Source organism: Poromitra crassiceps (genome assembly GCF_964638095.1).
Source record: "Poromitra crassiceps genome assembly, chromosome: 7".
Classification (NCBI taxonomy): Eukaryota; Metazoa; Chordata; class Actinopteri; order Beryciformes; family Melamphaidae; genus Poromitra; species Poromitra crassiceps.
Genome location: NC_139628.1, coordinates 42,562,391 through 42,583,368, shown reverse-complemented (window position 1 = coordinate 42,583,368; position 20,978 = coordinate 42,562,391). Strand labels below are relative to the sequence as shown.

Here is a 20,978-nt window from a genome sequence, read left to right as displayed (position 1 = left end):
CTCCTGAAATCCAGGGAGTCAAAAGCAGTCACACCCAGTTTCCAGGCAGAGAATAAATTCAATCATTATTGACCAGTGTTGGGAGTAACGCATTACAATTGCTGTAATCACATTACATTTGTCTGTAACGAGTATTGTAAGGCATTACTGTTCCTAAATCCAGTAATCACATTACAGTTACTAAATCAAACTCTATGTCATTACTTGCATTACATAAGCTCTTCAATGATCAGCAGGATCGGGGTTGAATCTGCAGGATTATGGAAAAGACATCAAACGTGCACGATTATGCAAGACAACAACAGCTGACAGCTGAAAAGTCGCTCATTTCTAGAATGGATGGGCTGGTGGGACGGGGAGCAGTGATTGGTTAGGGTTAGGCATGAGGAGTGACGATGGGTTGGTTCGGGACGATCAAAGGCAGTAATCGCTCCAGCTGATCCATTGTGGCACCAACTTTCATCGGAGTTCGAGGCATATGGGGCGGTGGGGGGGGGGTGGTGGCAGTGTGGTCTACAACTTTTGAGGGGTGTAGATATGCTCATTACCTCACATCTCAGGCGATCTTGCGGAGTAATGCAAAAGTAATGTAATGAGTAGTGTAATGAATTACTTTCTCGAGTAACGACCCCCAACACTGTTATTGACACTCTCCATTTCTGTGCTGGTCTGGCAGAAGCCATGTCACTGTCAGTCGGGGGGGAAGGGGGGGGGGGGGGGGGGGGGGTGCATGGGGGGTTGATTGATTGGCTGTTCTGTGGTGAAGTGTAAATAATTGCCCAAACCTCGAGTGCAGCAGAGTGGAATCTGCAAGTGCATTTTTTTTTTTCTCGTTTTCTACTTTTATGGTCTGGTAAACTTCAAGACTTCATAGCTGAGGTTTGTGATTAATTGGTTCTGCTGGCGATTTCAAATCATCTGAATAATAGACAGTTCAAGTTTACGGGGCTGCCACACGTCTGTATGCTGCTGTATGAATTATGCATCTAGGCATAGGACAAGTCTTTCATATGGGTCTGTCTGTAGACTCACACACACAAAATACATCTTTTCCCTCTTACCTGTAGTAGTGCTATTTGTCCATCTGTCGTTTTGGTGTGAGTGCGAGTTTTGGAAATATCAGCCGTAGAGATGTCTGCCTTCTCTCAAATACAATGGAACTGAAGCGCAGAAAAAGAAAGAAAAAGAAGGGGGGGTATGGTGGTGCAGTGGTAAGCGCTGTCGCCTCACAGCTCGAAGGTCCTGGGTTCGATTCCCACCTGGGACGATGTGAACACTGAAGGAATGCGTGCCCGTCCGCATGTCCTCGAGTGACCACCGCCTGGGTGGGGTTGTCAAAAAGGGCCTTTCTGTGTGGAGTTTGCATGTTCTCCCCGTGCCTCCCGGGGGTTTCCTTCATATAGGAACCCCCTTCACCAAAACATGCAATATCCTGGTTGCTAATGTGGTTCCTCCTCTGGTCGTTAAGGGCGCCTGTTCAGAGGGAGGGGAACTGGTTGGAATAGTGTGAACCTCCCACGTGCTATGTCCTAGCGGTGAAGCCTCCTCTGTCAGGTCAAAAGAAGCAGCTGGCTAACTGCCCATGTCTTGGAGGAAGAATGGAGCCAGTTTCGGCTCTCCCCAGATCGGCAGAGGGTGGAGTAGCAACCAGGATAAATAAATTACGTTAGCACTAATGGGGGATAAAAATGGGATAAAAAATCTGGGGAAAAAATATTATCAAAAAAAAAAGAAAGAAAAGAAAATAGATTTGAAATCTCAACAGTCTCTTTCTAGAAATCGGTTACTCAAGATCATCCACAGACCTTGTTGTGAGCAGTTACATGTAGGAATTTTCTTTCTACTACACACGCCAACCGTCATACCACGCAGAAGCAAGCGTGTGTCTAACGCTTAGCTGTAATGTTAGCATGCGTCAATAGGCGGCAACTCTGACCAAAATGATCTAGATAGAAGATAGATGAATAAATAGCCTAAGATGACTCTCTCTTACTCACCCACACACACACACACACACACTCTCTCTCTCTCTCTCTCTCTCTCTCTCTCACACACACACACACACACACACACACACACACACACACACACACACACACACACACACACACACACTCTCTATCTCTCTCTCTCTCTCTCACACACACACACACACACACACTCTCTCTCTCTCTCTCTCTCACACACACACACTCTCTTTCTCTCTCTCTCTCTCTCACACACACACACACACACACACACACACTCTCCCTCTCCCTCCTCTGAACTCCTGGAAAAGAGTGCTCGGTCTCCCAGGGTAGAGTGTGTGTTAGATGGAGTTATGGATGAGTCTTCCCAGGGCAGAGTGTGTGTTAGATGAGTCTTCCTCAGTGATCAAAGGAGAGGAGAGCCAAAGAGGAAGCTGGGAAGAGAGGAGAGGAGATGAAGTGCCGGCCATTTTTACTGGAGCCGTGATGTCAGCGGGCGCTAGGGCAATCGCTCAAAGACCGCCCACCATCCTGTACACCAGATCAAACCAGGGTGCTCGCGCACGCACGCACGCACGCACGCACGCACGCACACACACACACACACACACACACACACACACACACACACACACACACGCACACACTTGAAGCTTCATCTTAACACATGGGCTTGTCCAAGCACAGGATTGATTGATTGGAAAGATTGATTGGAAAGGAGAAAGGGAGGGAAGAATGGAAGAACAAATTAGGGAAACTGATAGATAATGGAGAAAGAGAGAATGTCAATGTTTAGCTTTTAAATGTCTAAATGCTTTGGCAATATGTACAGTGTTACGTCATGCCAATAAAGCTAATTGAATTGAGAGAGAGAGATTGTGTGTGTGTGTGTGTGTGTGTGTGTGTGTGTGTGTGTGTGTGTTGTTGTGTGTGTGTGTGTGTGTGTGTGTGTGTGTGTGTGTGTGTGTGTGTGTGTGTGTGTGTGTGTGTGTGTGTGTGTGTGTTGGATATATGCAGGAATAGATGCACACTGTCTATCCAGACATCTATCTGGCTAGTGGTCTTTCTTAATGCTTGTTAGCATTGCAAATATGCCCATTGTGCCATGACATCATCTGCTGTCAGTGGCCACAGCAAAATATGTGAAAGCGGTGATCCTCAACCTTCTCTTCTTTTTTGTCTATATATTTACAATTTGTATGTGATGTTCCGAACTTCCTACTCGGGTAGAATGAAGGGCGAAGTCAAATCACTATTCGTTTGAAGAGAGTTATTTAGAGCAGAGGTTCTGACCGGGGGGTCTGGGGACCACCAGGGGGTCTCCAGCAAATGGATGCATTGATCAACATTATTTCATTTACAAGAAGTACAAGGATGACTATTTTGATCATAGTTTCACTGCTATGTCTCCACCTACAATACATAGTCATGGAATTCTGGACAAAATCATATATCTAGCAATAACAAACATTCTCAGAATGACTCGATCTCACCAAATGGGGGGGTCTGTGGATATAATGTGGACTAAATTAGGGGTCCTTGTTCTGAAAAAGGCTGAGAATCACTGTAGAGGAGATAGCGAGGACCACGGCTTGAACCTGTCCACATCTAGCTCTGCATTTAAATCCTGGCCTGCCCAACTACACACACACACACACACACACACACACACACACACACACACACACACACACACACACACACACACACACACACACACACACACACCAAAGGCATTGGTATGGGAGCTGGGAGTGCGCGATCACGATCTGTCAAGAACTTGTTTACCTAAATTGTTTACCCATTATGCTATTATGCTGCAAGTGCAAGGTCAAGTGCAAGGTGAGAATAATTGAACATAATTGAAGTTGTCCTCCGCACACTGATGAGGCAGCCATTCACAAGTCAGACTGCTTTTCTTTGTGCACTGGAGATACAGCGCAGAATTCCCTTTGTCACACACACACACACACACACACACACACACACACACACACACACACATGTCAGTGGAACCGTCATGCGAGTGAGCCTTATCTGACAGTAGCGTTTAAATGTTGAAGGCGTTGAGCGTAACTGCCACTGTCATCATCACGCTGAAATGCATTTGATCATATCATTTGCATATTTTAATTACACTGCCATGGAAGCGGAAAACATCGGGAGATCTCTGCGAATTTGCATAGTGTGTGTGTGCATGCGTGCATGTGTGACACGTTAACTGAGACGTGAGGCCGACCCCCTGAGTTGAGACGGAGGTTAGCGGCTGAATGACGCATCCAAACGCACCGAGTCGTCCTTTTGACACCGGAGCAAATGCAGCCTCTTTTAATCGAGCCCGTTCTGACGAGCTTTCTGTTTTGACTTGAGCTCAGTGCAGCTGGGGCTGACGCCGCGAAGAGACGACCACGTCCCTGTGAATGAAAAAAAAAAACTCTGGCCATGGAGTCAGCACGCAGAAAGAAAGAAAAAAGCACAGACTGTTTATGGAAGAGCATTACAGCCGCATGTGGAAAAGTTCCGAGTCATAATTCCGAGAATAAACTCAGAGCTGTCTTCTGTCTCAGAATCTCCAAATGTTGACTCCCCCCATTCTGACTTATATGATATGTGTGGCGTGGGGGTTAGGGCCACACATAGTCTGCTGTGCAGTCTATTCCTGCTGGGAACCCAACCGCCTGCGTCACGCGATAAAAATAGACAAGGCCTCCGAATCTCTCTAGACGACACGCAGCTGAGATGCGCTGTGTGGTGCCCTGACCTGCTAACCCAAATGCAACAGGTTCCACCATGCACACTGTGCTGCTCACGCAGGATGTGTGGGGCGGGCACAATAGAGACAGTCCGCATGTCTGGGAACGCCCATACAGGCTCTAGGAACGCCCACAATAGATGCTGGGTTAGCCTGGGGGCGGGGTCAGGGTGGGGTAAATTCCCCCGTTCTATCCATTCAGCAAAGTTAGAATTTAGCCGATAGCCCAGCCCAGACAGACACGATCGGGGATGTAACCACCGCAGTAAACGCACATCTGAGCAGACGTCTTGTGCTCTGCTCTAGAACCCCCAAACATGTAGTTTAGAGCTGCAGCACCGTCTTTTGGTGAGTCAGCCCATGAGATATATGAAACTGCACACACACACTCTTTATGCTGTACATGGTTTCCAACCTGGCCCGTGGCACCCCTATTTCACCCGCCATTACCCTCTGACTGGATAGGGGACCCCGGGGACACCCAAGGGACCTAGATGATGGATACACACAGCAACACAGGGAGGGAAGGAGGCTCAGGTGGGGACCAGGAGAGAGGAGAGGGGACACATTGAGGAGAGAGAGAGGAGGTGAAGGCTTCTTCAGGGAATTCCAAGCACGCACGCGCACACACACACACACACACACACACACACACCAAAGCGTGTGTATGGGAGTGTGTGATGAGGCCGGTGAGCTATTGTTCCTCGGGACTGTAAAAGAGTTCACAGGAGGACAACAAAAGCTGATCGATGGACACTGACACTCTCTTTAGACACTTGTTAAACAGGAGGGGGAAATAGATACCGCTTCCTCTTCTCGTCACTGTGGACGCACGCACACACTCTCTCTCACTCACACACACACACAACACACACACACACACACATGCGTGCGCGTGCACACACACACACCAGGATTCCCACGGGTCCTTGAAATCCTTGAAAGTTTGAGAATTTGAAGGGGGGGGAATCAAGGCCTTGGAAGTTTTTGAAAATAGACGTAAATAGACGTGCTTCAATAGAAACAACTCTTATAGAAATTGAAGCAGGGTTTTTCCTACATAGAGGATTTCTTTTTTGTTTAAGAATTTGTGGGAACCCTGACACACACACATACACACACACACACACACACACACACGCACGCACGCACGCACACACACACACACACACACACACACACACACACACACACACACACACACACAAACATATACTCACACCTAACAAACAATCCATCTCCACACTTCCTCTCACTGTCTGTTTGTCCCTTTGTGACTCATCAGTCTGTTACCCAGGAGCGGGGCTTACGGGGTTGCACGGGGGGGCACTGCCCACCCCTGTAATCTGATTGGCCACCCCGTGTGCCCCCTCAATTCTCATTCAATTCATTGGCTCTTATTGTCGTCAATCATCGTGTGCTACATGCTTCGCGTTGTTGCCAAATCTACTTATTGTAAGCGACTTTTGGCGTGTGTTTTCTGTAAAGTAGCTTGGGTTTGTTTCCATACTTGGTTGCTTGTTTCTCTCTCTCGAGATCTGGCAACACTCAACACACACTCAAGTCAGTCAGAGTGGTTGGTTCTGCTGGACTCGGGAAACATAGTTTTGCGCAATTTGCAGGATTATGCACGCCCTTCTTGAGGTAAGAACACTATATTTAAATTCCTGGATTACATTGCAAGTATGTGAGTCATAACAAACTAATGTTACTGCCAATTTGGTTCTGTTTCTAACGTTGCCGCGGTTAGCCTGGCTCAAACCCAATTCAACTGTGTTTGCTAGCATTAGCGTCACCACCAGCTAACTAGCATTAGCAGAGCGTCCCTCAGCCTGACTCAGTCAAAACACAACCAACGAACCAACCACCTACCGTTTAATTTGGTTTCGTTTGCTAGTGTTGTGCTTTAGATAGCCATGTGGGCTCGCTCAGGCTTGGCTCAAACCCAACCAAACTACCATTTTAACGTGGCTCTGTTTGCTGACATTAGTGTTGTTGGCTAGTCAGCTGGCTTCATCAAACTCAACTAAACCACTTAATTTGGCTCTGTCGGCATAGCATTGGCATTAGCCAGCCAGCTAGCTCCATCAAACCCATTATGTGGACAATCATTGCTTTAGACTTTGTTTGTCTGCACTGAATTAATAGTAACGTTAGCTACAATAAGTAAGTTAGTTGTTTGCTTTTTATTGCATGTGTGTAGCAGCGAGTGTTTCTTGTTCTACATTAATTCAACATTAAAAATAGAGGGAATAATGTTATCCACTTACATTGAAGTTGGGCATATAAAATAATTGCTTTCAATGCTTTGTATGTTCTCAAGGTAGATTTTACTAACCAACTAACACTTTTCTTGGGCAGGGTTGCAACACAAACCTGGATGATCTTAAGCATGACTGAGGTCCATCAAGCCAAGCGGATCTTGGAGAGGAAGAAGGCGGCTGGGATGCAGGCTCTAATCAGTTTACTGGAGTTCACAGTATTCCTGGAGCCATCAGTGAGGTCTTCTATGAACTGTTCAGGTTGCGCAAAATTGCTGTGGCCCTACCTGTCAGCACAGCTTCTTGTGAATGCAGCTTTTCTGCATTGAAATTGATAAAAAAAAAAATCCCTTGCGCACCACCATGAACTATGTCAGACCTTGGGGTGCTAAGTGTGGAGTCCAAGAGAGCCAATGCCTTGGATATGGATGTGTTCCTAAGGGTGTTTAGTGATGCACATGGAAATTGCAAAATTGGCTGTCAGTATTTACTGTTTAAAACTGACAGAGTTTTTGTTAACTGAGAAGCAGTTGCAATAAATAAGCATTTATAAATGTATTTGACTTTTGTTTGATTACCTTTATTTAACTGATTTAAATGATTATAATACAAATTTAAGTCATTGTCATACTTTTTGAACAGGTTAGATCATAAATTGGCCAATAATATCACTATTAGACAGGTAGGGAATTCTAAGACTGTATTGCAGATATGCATGTAGAGAGATAACAGTGAAACTATTATCAAAACAGTCATTCTTCTACACTGTTATTCATTCTCTCTAATTGTGATTACTATACAGCTGTGATTATCAACCTTTTTCATATCAAGGACCTCCATTTTAGTCCACATTAGACCCATGGACCCTTAACTTGGTGATATCTGTCTCTGAAAATCTGAGAATTTTGTCATGTGATTTTGTCCTGAATTCTAAGACTGTTATTGCAGGTATGCATGTAGAGCAGTCATTGGTTCCCAAACTGAAGTACACATACCCCTATGGGTACGTGTGAGGTACTACAGGGGGTAGAGTGAAACTATTATCAAAACAGTCATTCTCCTACTACACTGTGTTATTCATTCTCTCTCATTTGGATTACTATACAGCTGTGATTATTATCAACCCTTTTCATATCAGGGACCTCTAATTTAGTCCACATTAGACCCATGGACCCTTAACTGTCTTGGTGAGATGTGTCTCTGAAATTTTTTTACCTGAGAATTTTGTCATGTGATTTTGATAACAGTGAATCTATGATCATAACAGTCATTCTCCTACACTGTTATTCATTATCTCTAATTGTGATTACCGTACTATACAGCAGTGATTATGTAGCCTGGGTAAACCCAGCCCCCAGTGACCTGCTCTCAGGCTCACCCTGCTTACAGTCACAAGGGTCTGGCCTCCCACCTATGGTAATCGATTTCTAGCGGTTGTTGCGCCCCCCCCGATAGACCACTCCATCAGCCAACCGTCATCCAACCAGCTTAGCACACAGAGCACATGCGCAGTGCAACAGATGGCGTCATCACTCTGCGACCTTTGTTGTTAGCACATGAGCTAACACTTTTCATTTCAGTACTGCTAGCACGCAAATGGCTACAACCAATGTGCCCTTGCAGCCCCTCCGCCCGAAATGTAAACAGACTCAGAGCTGGCCTACGGATCGATGTGTGATTTCCAGGTAAGAATATGTTATTCACAGGTATATGCCACACTATATATTATCTCAGAAACTAGCGTAATTGTGTTTGGTAAGAAAGACATTCGATAAATGATTGACTTTTCCTCATCGGCTGTAGTGGGTTAGCGAAGTAACGTTAGCTAGATTACGGGAGCATTTAACGATCTAATGAATTCTAGAAAAACATGTCAGAAGCTAGCTAACGTTAGCCACGTGTAACATACAGTAACTACTATGTTTTATATTATTAGAGCTTCCAAGAAGAGAGAACATCGCCTCTGCCAATGACTCCTGTGACGGTGGTCAGGGAATGATCGAGGGACAGGACAACTGTCTACACGGACCCAAACCTCGATCCCTGCTGCAGATGGCCGCAGATCTGGAGAGATATTTGTGGCTGTGAAGAACAGTCATCTATACAGTGATATGATCTAGTTATCAGGGACATGCTGTCTTATCTGCATAAATCATATTGAATAGTACCAGACAAAATCTTCAAAACAAATCAAGCTCTGGAATTTTTTCAATTGGAGATGTGTAGGGACCCTGACTATGGATCACCTGGACATATCATTACATTTTATAAAACTGCAATTGTGCAACAATTACATTTTATGTACAGTACTTGTTAGTATAGTTTCATGTTTGGTTTTACCTGTAATAAATGGGGACATTTATATCTGTGGCTTTTATTTACCATCACAGTATAAATGAACAATGCATAACCCCTCCTAATGTGATGTCAGAAAATCTAAGTAATTATGCATGACATCTTACATTTCAGGACATGTGGTATAGAATCTTTTTTTATTCCAAAATAACAAAACAGATGTGGGACACTCTTAAAGAACAATCAATGAACTGTTATAGTGTAACCTACATAGAAAAAAGTTTGACCTGGGCACTTCACACAGACTACCTGGAGTAAAGACACATGAAGCACTCTTTTCTGTCTGCACGTTTATTAATAGGGGCTGAGTGACGTTTCGACAGATAATCTGTCTTCTTCAGAGTCAAAAAGACTTAATAGACTTTTTAAAATGTTATTGTTTCAGTTATGGTTTGTTGTTGTTCATTTCCTCCCAGCATGCATTGTGCTACTCCATTTCGCTACTAAATAGCAACCAAATGAGCCGAAATAGATATGAAGGTAGATCTCAATTTTGTGTAATGGTAACACAACCTGCAATTGTAGAACATTTCAATATTGGACCAAATAAAACATCGAAATGAAAACACCACCCTATGTGAAACATATATGTAATCCTGGGTCTATATATGTCCCTCGTCGATTTACCGTGATTTAGGTAAGTGACAGCATAACGCGCTTCTACTGTCATCTCCTGGTCTATCTGGTGGTCTGAAATTACTCTCTCTAGCTACAGTAGGGTAACTGGCTCCTATTGGGTCTTATTATTGTAACGTTTGAATCAGCGTTTCATAACTTTATAATAACCTATTACTGTATAGCCTGGATGACGTTAGCTAATGCTACCCAGCCTTACATTGGCATATGCTGCATTTAGCTTGTGGTATTATGTAGGCTACAGTAATATTGTATAGCTGGCTAGACAGACGAGTTTATCTGGAATCAGTGTGACAAGATCCCTGCTGCTAGCTTGTCTGCCTTTCTGTGTCAGAGTATCTAGCTACAGTATCTTAACAGACTGCATTACATGCTACACCATGCAAATATATTTCGATATAATTCAAACAATTAGCCCACCGTACCACTGGACTGTACAGTATTGCTGTGAAAAAGTTACATTTGATTGTGTCAAGTGTTACATGTTATATTTTTAACTGAGCTTTGCGGAATTACCTCAACACAATTGTGTTGTGTATCAGCTTTAAATATCCAATATATACAGCATTAAACAAACGACCAGCAGCATTCAAATGTGCAAAAACGTTATATTTATTGAAATGTGGTGATCTCATGTCACATCACATAATGTTATGCCCAAATGGTCTACTGCAGTGATTCCCAACCTGTGGGCCGCGGCCCCCTGGTGGGCCGCGAAGGTATTGCAAGTGGGCCGCCAAATCATTTCCAAAAAAGTATGATTTTTGAAAAAAAAAAAATCAAAAAAAAAAAAAATCATTTTTTTTTGGAAAGATTTTGAAAAATCATACTTGAAAAAGTATGATTTTTGTTTCTTTGATGTTATTGCTTTTGCTTGAATTGAAGTTTCATCTTTACATCATCTTTATATTGGGTTTGTGTTTATTTGTAACCCTATCGATTTAATGGGCTTTCTTCTGATATTTGGATTTTGTTTGGATCTGATATTGGATGTCAAATTGTTATGAGAATGCATTTTTCCATTGTTGAAGGATACCGTTATTTATTAATCATTTGTTAATTAGCCTGTTGCAGACAGCCCCTTGCTTGTCATTTCTGACATCTGTGTGGTGCTGATGGACATCTCCTTGAATGATTGGTGTGTGTGTGTGTGTGTGTGTGTGTGTGTGTGTGTGTGTGTGTGTGTGTGTGTGTGGGGACAGCTCCTTGAAAACTGTAATACTGAAGGTGTTGCAACATGTTACAGGTGCTGTGTTAGTGACTGTGGAGCTTCCAACATGTTTCTCCTGTATTCAGTTCAGTCCTTTATGTTCAATTTTCAATAAAAAAGTGCTCTGAGAACGCATTATATGGCCTTTGTATTTATGGGGTCGGAGGTGGGCCGCGAACATTTTTGAGACATAAAAGTGGGCCCTGAGTTGGAAAAGGTTGGGAACCACTGGTCTACTGCCTAGAAGCGTCACTTTACATGTTTGGTAGGGAATTATTTTAATTATGTTAAACCAGCGTTTATCTTCCATAATGCATTAAATCATAATCACAATGCTATGAAGACATTAACTGATCACCACAGAGCTGCACAGACAAGTTTATCAGATAATTTCGCCGTAAAATGTGTCCAGGTGATCAGCTCTGAAGCCCCGGCTTGTATGGTCCGCTAAAATCCGATTTCGATATAGGTGTTATTTTGATCAACCGACCTAGCATCACATTATTCAGTTTAAGGATCCTTATGTGGAAACATTTTGAGAACCACTGTTTTGAAGTACTATTACTATAGCTGTTTTCATTCTCACATGACAATACAACAGAATAGAGTATCAAACAAAAACATTTTTATTCGGTTCCACCATGATTCCCACATTAACATTAACAGCTGTTTTCACTTGAATTTCCTCAGCGTAGTTGCATAGCCATATAGCTAGCCAGCTAGTAGCTAGCTCGGGCGCTATGCTTTAGAGAGGCCAAATGCTAACGGCTAGGTAGTGCTAAGCCGCTGCAGCTGTTACACGTCATTGACAAAGACGCACTCTCTGATTGGCCGATCACGGCAGGACTGATGTTGGCAGTCACGCCGTCACTCATTGGCTGCGGGTCTGCGTGGGTCTTTCAATCGCCCCAGAAATCGATTTGAATGGCTCGGGGTCTAGACGCTAGTGACTGGGAACTGAGAGAGCAGGTCACGTGGGGGCTGGGTTTACCTAGGCTAGTGATTATGAACCATTTTCATATGAAGGACCTAAGTCCACATTAGACCCATGGACCCCTAACTTGGTGAGATCTGTCTCTGAAAACTCAAATCTGAGTAGTTTTTTAGTTTGACATGATTTTGTCCTGAATTCTAAGACTGTATTGCAGGTAGACAGATAACAGTGACACTATCAAAACAGTAATTCTCCTACACTGTGTTATTCATTCTCTCTAATTGTGATTGTGAACACGATGAAGACACAAATAGAAGACACTGTAACTGTACAAGTTAAGAAAAGTAATTCAATTGTTTCCACTTAGCAGTTAGCAATCGAAATGTTGAAGAGAGAGGTCGGTGGTGCCGTGGCGGTCTTAATTTTTGTTGTCACGGGGTAGGCCCCCCCCAATGTAACTGTTGTTCCCCCCTGTGCCCCCCTCCTGAAAATAAGCTAGATCCGCCCCTGCTGTTACCCTCTCTCAACTCTCTCCCTCCCTCTGTCACTGCTGTTGGTGTGCGTGGGTGTGGGTGTGTGTGTGTGTGTGTGTGTGTGCATGTGCGTGTGCGTGTGCGTGTGCGTACGTACATGCATGCGAGCATGTGTGTGTGTGTGTGTGTGTGTGTGCGCGTGCGCGTGCGTCCCTCTGACACACTTGTTTGCATCATGGGCAAGCCATGCTGCAAACAAGAGCAATCACACTCCTCTATGCTAAACACACACACACAAGCATGCGCGCGCGCACACGCACACACACACACACACACACACACACACACACACACACACACACACACACACACAAGCCAGTTTAGACGGTTTTCAGGAATTGTGTAGGGAACAGTTTGAAGCGTATTTCCTGTCAGCGTTTGTACTGTATTAGCAAACACTGCAACAGGAAGTAAGCTAGGGCCAGGGCAATTTAGAATTTTATGTTGTCACTGTAAAACTGTCTTTAGCTATTTTAGTGAGGACATTCATTGACATAATTCCCTAGCCCCTAACCCTAACCCTAACCATCACAACTAAGGGTGCTTTCTCACTGGCGCCCCGGTACCGTTCCCGAGCACACAAATTGACCCCAGTTTCAGAACCATTGATGAGTGTGAACATTGCGTTGCGTTGCGTTGCGCTCCGTTCCGCGCCCGGGTCAGCGCAACAGGGAACCGTGACAGGATCCACTTGAAAAGGTGGTCTGGGGAGTGCTTTGGCGTGCCCGGGCACGGAACACTTCACACGCGAGTGTGAAAGACAACCGTTCCGAACCACATAAGACAACACACGGGCGAGGATAAACTCCAGGCGTAAAGCGCGGAAGAAATGTTGTAATGTGAAAAGCTGACCAGCGGGGGAGAGGGGAGGGGGGGCAATCGTTCCCGGGTGCGGAACGGAACGAAAGCAATCCTTCCCAGTGAGAAAGCACCGTCCATGTCTAACTCTAACGCGGTCCCTAACCTCACCCTTCAGATCAAGTCTGTCTAATTCTAACGCGGTCCCTAACCTCACCCTTCAGATCAAGTCTGTCTAACTCTAACGCGGTCCCTAACCTCACCCTTCAGATCAAGTCTGTCTAACTCTAATGCGGTCCCTAACCTCACCCTTCAGATCAAGTCTGTCTAATTCTAACGCGGTCCCTAACCTCACCCTTCAGATCAAGTCTGTCTAACTCTAACGCGGTCCCTAACCTCACCCTTCAGATCAAGTCTGTCTAACTCTAATGCGGTCCCTAACCTCACCCTTCAGATCAAGTCTGTCTAATTCTAACGCGGTCCCTAACCTCACCCTTCAGATCAAGTCTGTCTAATTCTAACGCGGTCCCTAACCTCACCCTTCAGATCAAGTCTGTCTAACTCTAACGCGGTCCCTAACCTCACCCTTCAGATCAAGTCTGTCTAACTCTAATGCGGTCCCTAACCTCACCCTTCAGATCAAGTCTGTCTAATTCTAACGCGGTCCCTAACCTCACCCTTCAGATCAAGTCTGTCTAATTCTAACGCGGTCCCTAACCTCACCCTTCAGATCAAGTCTGTCTAATTCTAACGCGGTCCCTAACCTCACCCTTCAGATCAAGTCTGTCTAATTCTAACGCGGTCCCTAACCTCACCCTTCAGATCAAGTCTGTCTAACTCTAACGCGGTCCCTAACCTCACCCTTCAGATCAAGTCTGTCTAATTCTAACGCGGTCCCTAACCTCACCCTTCAGATCAAGTCTGTCTAATTCTAACGCGGTCCCTAACCTCACCCTTCAGATCAAGTCTGAACCTTCAAACAGCCCTTTGAAGGTGTGTGAGAAAGTGAGGACCGGCCAAAATGTCCTCACTTTCCAGGTATGAAGCTCTAATTGGTCCTCACTAAGATAGCTATACAAGAACACGTATGTTCAGGCGCTGAGAAACACTTGTGCATACGATCGTGCTCTGCTGGGAGCTGGCCTGCTTTCTCTTTTCACCAGCACATGCAGTCCACACACTCACTCACTCACTCACTCACTCTATCACGCACACACACACACACACACACACACACACACACACACACACACACACACACACACACACACACTCATTCACTCACTCACCTCTCTCTCTCTCTCTCTCTCTCTCTCTCACACACACACACACACTCACACACTTTCTCTCTTACCTCTCCATTGTGATACCCCCCCCCCCCACACACACACACACACACACACACTGGGGTGGGACAGACTGCTGCTATACAGGACTGGGGAGGGACAGATCTATGGGAGGAAAATAGGGGTGGTAGTGTGGCATTTGAAAATTAGGACAAGTGAGAGACACAGAAATAAGTTTAACATTTTGCATTTAAAAACTCTGCAATGAGTCACTTGACACACAGACACACAGACTGCAGAGTATTTTTTCTCAAACAGAGGGAAGGGTGGCTACTTTAAACATTACAAGCAGCGCCCACACAGCCGCAGCCCAAACGACATGCTGGCATCTCAAAAATGAAAACGCAACACAACACGCGGGGCTCCACGCTGGGGCGCGGTGCACACTGGGGCGCGGTGCACGGGGGGGGGGGGGGGGTGCACTGGGGTTCATGGTGCACTGGGTGGCATGGATGCACGCTGGGCGCAGTGCACGTGGAGTGCACGCGGGGGCGTGGATGCACGCGGCGGTATCATTAACGCGCCGGCAGCAGCATCTTTTTGATTGTGGTTTTTTTGCGAGTACACAAAGTGAACAGTCGGTGGGTAAAGAGGGAAGAAACGGAGAGATGATAAACGATGCAGAAATGAGCGGGCGAGAGAGATTGATTAAAAGTGAGAGAGAAATTAGAGCGAGATCGGAAAGAGAAAGCGAGTGGGTGCGACTCTGGCACCCGCCGACGATTCCAATCTAAATCTCAAAATGCCATTGTTTGTGCTGGGCAGAGAGGGGGGTTGACGTCACTCACACACACACACACTGCGGAGGGTCCTGCCCAGTGTAAAAGGATAATTTCACAGATAATTTGGTTGTCCCAGCCAAGCGATAGTAAGAACAACTTTAGAGAGAGTGGAAGAGAGAGACAGAAAGAGGAGAAATATTTCTCATCCCCCCTCTCTCTCTTCCTCCCCCTGGTCTCTCTCTCTCTCTCTCTCTTCCAATCGATCGATTCCCCCGCCCACTTAGCTGTGTCATTGCACGTGACCCTCTGGAGACGGCGAAGCTTTCTTGAGACGGTCCACTCGCGATGGCGACAGTGCATACGCCACGCAATTCCGGATTTGGCCTCTAGGCGGTGAGGCAGGCAGCCCCTCTGACAGCAGAGGCACTGCAGTGACAGACACACACCAGCAGGTGGCTTGGCTTGTGTGCTAATGAAGGCAATGTGTGTGACATATACATTATTCAGTGGCTTCAGGCCGCAGCACATCTGTTGGTTTCCACTGGACCAGGGACAAGACGGCACACACACTCCCTCTGATGTACAATAACCACCATGCTGCCAAGACTGCCTTCTGACACACGCATGCACACACACACACACATGCACACACGCACGCACGCACGCACACGCACACACACACACACACACACACACACACAGCTCTGGCACCCATGTCAGCCTCTGACAATGAATTCACATGGGGTATCGGCTGTTAGAAGCAGCTTATGTCATCCAGCGGGCACACACATACATACACATGCACATACACATACCATACACATGCACATACACATAGCCATACACATGCACATACACACAGCCGTGTAGCATAAACACATAGGCGTTACATGAATCATAATGGCATGTATATGCACCCACACAAACATTACATATCGCTTCCATTAGAAGTGATCTCAGCTCGCAGATAAAACAAAGTCATCTCATCGTAACTGTAGGACGGCTGCACGAAAGCGCTGCTGCGTGTGTGTGTGTGTGTGTGTGTAGGTGTGTCTGTGTGTGTGTGTGCGTGTGTGTGTGTGTTTGTGTGCGTGTTTGTGTGCATGTGTGCGTGAGCAGCACTCAGGCGTAGCGTGTTTGTTTTGTTCCGCTTTGTGTTTGTGCATTCTCTCAAAGATTTGGTGGAAAACAGGCGTTCACCGGCTCTGAGTGGGTACTGGGTAAACATGGACGCCGGGCTGTGTGTGTGTGTGTGTGTGTGTGTGTGTGTGTGGAGAGAGAGTATACACATTTGCATGATTCCTCTGTATTTGTGCACACACACCCACACGTGTATGTACGTACATACGTGTGTGTGTGTGTGTGTGTGTGTGTGGGTGTGTGTGTGACAGAGAGAGAAGAGGGAGTCTTCTCTATAGTGTCAGCCTTTGATCAGTGGCCCTGTGTGTGTGTGTGTGTGTGTGCGTGCGTGCGTGCGTGCGTGCGCGCGCGCGCGCGTGTGTGTGTGTCTTGGAGGCAGATGAAACACTGTGCCTCTATCCGGGACTCACAGAACACCCACTATCCTCCTCTCTCTCTCTCTCTCTCTCTCTCTCTCCCTCTCTCTCTCCCCCCCCTCGCCCCCCATTCTCTCTCTCCCCCCCTCGCCCCCCATTCTCTCTCTCGCCCCCCTCTAACCACTAGTCGTCACCGTACAGCCATTTTAAAGGCTATAATGCAGAGCTGTGCTTTCATCTTGTATTGCGGTGTTTTGAGCGACTCCTCTGTCTTTCCACAGCCTTCATCAGCTGATAGAGGAGGAGGAGGAGGAGGAGGAGGCTGGCTGAAGGTGCAGGAAGGTGTCTGCTGTGGTTGGAAGCAGATCACATTAAGCTTTACTGTAGTCCATCAGTCCCTCCTCCAGAATTGTTATGTTCCTCCTCCCTGGTGTTTGTTTGAATACAGTAACCGAAGAACAACACCTGATAGAAACGTCACACTTACGCCACAGGTAGCCTTTATGATCGGATTTTGGAATACCTTGCAGCATATTTTAAATTCAGGCCTGGAATTAAGTCATTTTTAGGGCCACTTTGGTCTTTGATAAATAAAAATGTATTGGGGCATCGCGGCCAAAATGTAGGGCAACAAGGTCAAAATCAATACTTATTAAAATCCTTTTTTCTTTCAGTACACTTCACCGTGTCTAGACGCTACAATTTACCGATGTTCCCAAAATGGCTGCAGCGGGCTACTATTGATAGTGTTTTTGCCGCTCTAAAACTGGTTAATTTGTGCGATATTCTTCATTACAGCAGTTAATTACCCGCTGTACATTTACACTAGTTCTGCTCAAGCAGAACGAAGACACTGGGAGACGCGAGTGCAAAACAGGGCATACCAAACAGGGCATGCCAAACAGGGCTAGCCTGGGTAAACCCAGCCCCCAGTGACCTGCTCTCAGGCTTACCCTGCTGACTGGGAACTCTGAGAGCAGGTCACGTGGGGGCTGGGTTTACCCAGGCTAAAACAGGGCATGCCAAACTGGGTATACGGGGCACTACGGCCACACTCTGGGGCTTTCATGGCACTGGCGTTATGGCACTTGTTATAATTCCTGATCCTGGACATTTACATATTAATTAGTTTGTTGAAACTATTATAACTCCTTAACACATTGAATGCCAGCCATGTTTTCATTCCTGTAGGTAAGTTGTGCCAGGGGTGTTTTTGACGATTCTGGCTCATTTTAGAACAGCCGAGGATTCTTTTCTGTTAAGAATTCATGAACAGCAATTATCTAAAAATAACTAATAGAATGTGTGCTTTCTCTGTCTAAAAGAGTTAGTTTGCAGAGTTAGTAGTTATGTAGATATTAGCCGTTGAGTACAGCATGGTTTCAGCGTCTGGAAATTTATTCAGAGATAAATGGCTTTTTGTGAAACAGTCACTTTAACCATTCATTTTTGGCATCAGTAAGACCGTCAGACATTCTAAACAATAGTTTTGAACAGTAATTTCCTCCATAACAACAGGAAACACCCCTCTCATTCAAACTCCTCCCTCCGTGTGTCTTCTCCTCGTTCCTCCTGGCTGTACAGCGGGCGTGTCAGAAGCGCTTTTGCTGCTGCCTGCCTGTGTGCCTGCCTGCCTGCTTGCCTGCGTGCGGACGCTCCTTGTGCGAGTCAAGATGGGCCGGGGAATGCGTGGGCGATGGGCAGATGTTGATTCTGGCCTTTCTGAGGTGTTTCAAAGTGTGTTTCACCTATGATCTATTTTGCAAATCGCTCTCCGCTCTCTGTGTGCTGCTGCCGGTGCGCGGCCGCTCTCAGGCAAGACAAGTCTTGAATGGATTACTGTAAAATCGCGTCGCCATTTCCTTGAATGGCTTGCTACCGCGGTGTGTGTGTGTGTGTGTGTGTGTGTGTGTGTGTGTGTGTGTGTGTGTGTGTGTGTGTGTGTGTGTGTGTGTGTGTTCGCGCGTTGCTGCGCGGCTCTGGGGGGAAGGGATCTCTGTCCGTTCTGTGTGTGTGTCTCGGGCTTCTGACTGTAAAATCGCCATCGAAGAGGCGGCTGCTTTTGGTCCCGTGGCTTTTGGGTCCCATGGCTGTGGCTTCTCTCGGTCTCTGTCGCCACTTAGTGGTCGGTAAAATAGATTACACACATGCTCTTGCTCCAAATAGTTATCTCAAAGATGTAAAAGGGGTTGATTGATGTCCCACCGTAAAAAAAAAAAAATCTTTATGTAAGACGAGTTAGTCCGTCCTTGGCACTTAAGCGCTGGATTATGTAAGACGAGTTAGGTCGTCTATGGCACTTAATGTGTTAAGAATTAACTCCTAAGTTGATGTTAATGCCGTCCATATGTTTTGCGAAGACACGTGTGTTGACAGAAATGTTTGCTGTTTAATTCACTGAATGAATGAGCACATTAGCATAAGTGGTTAGGCTTAATGTATCATGGTGATTACGGCGGCTCAAGTGCCTCTTGTTTCGTTGTATTCGTCATAATTAAGGCACCCAAACATGCTTTATTAAAATAAGCAGAACCTGAAGACAATTTGTGTTATTTATTGTGTTTATCTGCAGGGAAAGTGATGAAAACAGCCCATGCTGGCATGATGGACTTGTTGATATGTGCTTTGAGTCATTTTGGTTTTTAGAGTTCAGCTGAGATGATCAGAGAGATGGCGAGGTTGAGAAGTTATCTTTGATGGGAGGTGCCTATTTGATATACCCAATCATATGCCACTTTTTCTCCCTCAAATTGTATCTTGTGAATTGGTAGCGCTTAATATTTTCTCAATGGTTCTACCGGCTTGATTTTTGGAGCGTTTTCTGGCAAGCGCAATTTCTGGCGATTGCATTTACAGTCAACTTAAAAAATCATGAAAGTTGTGTTAATTTGTGAAGATTATCTTGCTGAACAAAACCTGTAAGTATCATAACCTTTTGTTAACCACAGACCTTATTTCAAACATCTAACCCAAAAACCCATAAAAAAAAACCCATTAACTTAGAGATGATGACTCAACACTCCAAATCACAGAGAGGGCACACAAACTCTGGCTAGCCGGCACGACCGCAGCCAAAAAGATAATTGTCCACCTCACACTCTCTCATTAAAACGCTGGCTGTACTGTTACCTCGACATTCTATTCCTTGAACTCTCATCTGCCAGGATGAATACCGCCAAACCCTGTACGCACAAGTGAAAAAGTGGAATTACTACTGTGGAAGAACTACTATTTGCATAATGCAAAGCCAAATTTTGATTTATTTTTGTTTCCATTAATTTGTCTATACATTCTTTTATTTCAGTTGACTATCTCCATTGTCACCATACCGTTTAGTTATTTTTTCCTATTATTCATACATTCCACGTGAGTGGGGGGGGGGGGTGGAGAGGGGGGCGGGGGGCAGGGTTTCCTTTATTCAGTTCAATACCAATACCACCATCACAAAATAAAAACATTTTATTATAAAAACAAAAAATACATCATATATCCCTGTGGCATTCTATATAGTAATCCAGAAAATGAGTGTTATTCCGAATAGTGCCACCTACAGTATATTCCGAGGAGTGCAGGATGCTGTATTGTAAGTGGCTTTGTGTAAAAAAAAAAAAGTCGCTGCTCAATGGAATTAGAAAGAATAAACGTCACAGAGAAAAGCTCACTCTCCTCTCTCCTCTCCCTCTCTCTCAGGCTTCCTCAGCACCGGCGACCAGTCGGCCAAGGGTAACTACGGGCTGCTGGACCAGATTCAGGCGCTGCGCTGGCTCAACGAGAACATCGGCCACTTCGGAGGAGACCCCGAGAGGATCACCATCTTTGGCTCCGGCGCCGGGGCGTCCTGCGTCAACCTCCTCATCCTCTCACACCACTCAGAGGGTAAGACCTCCTCATCCTCTCACACCACTCAGAGGGTAAGACCTCCTCATCCTCTCACACCACTCAGAGGGTAAGACCTCCTCATCCTCTCA

General features: G+C 45.6%; 1 protein-coding gene across 3 annotated transcripts in view; it reads left to right on the top strand.

Annotated features, from left to right (window-relative positions):
* The window catches only part of nlgn2a (neuroligin 2a), a gene marked incomplete at its 3' end in the record, with an annotated part of 189,880 nt that overhangs the window by 155,071 nt on the left and 13,831 nt on the right, over positions 1 to 20,978 (top strand). For all 3 annotated transcript variants that reach the window (XM_083639659.1, XM_083639660.1, XM_083639661.1), the window contains one exon: positions 20,701 to 20,886. In XM_083639659.1, the coding sequence (XP_083495785.1) occupies positions 20,701 to 20,886 (186 nt within the window). The remainder of the gene's footprint in view (positions 1 to 20,700; positions 20,887 to 20,978) is intronic.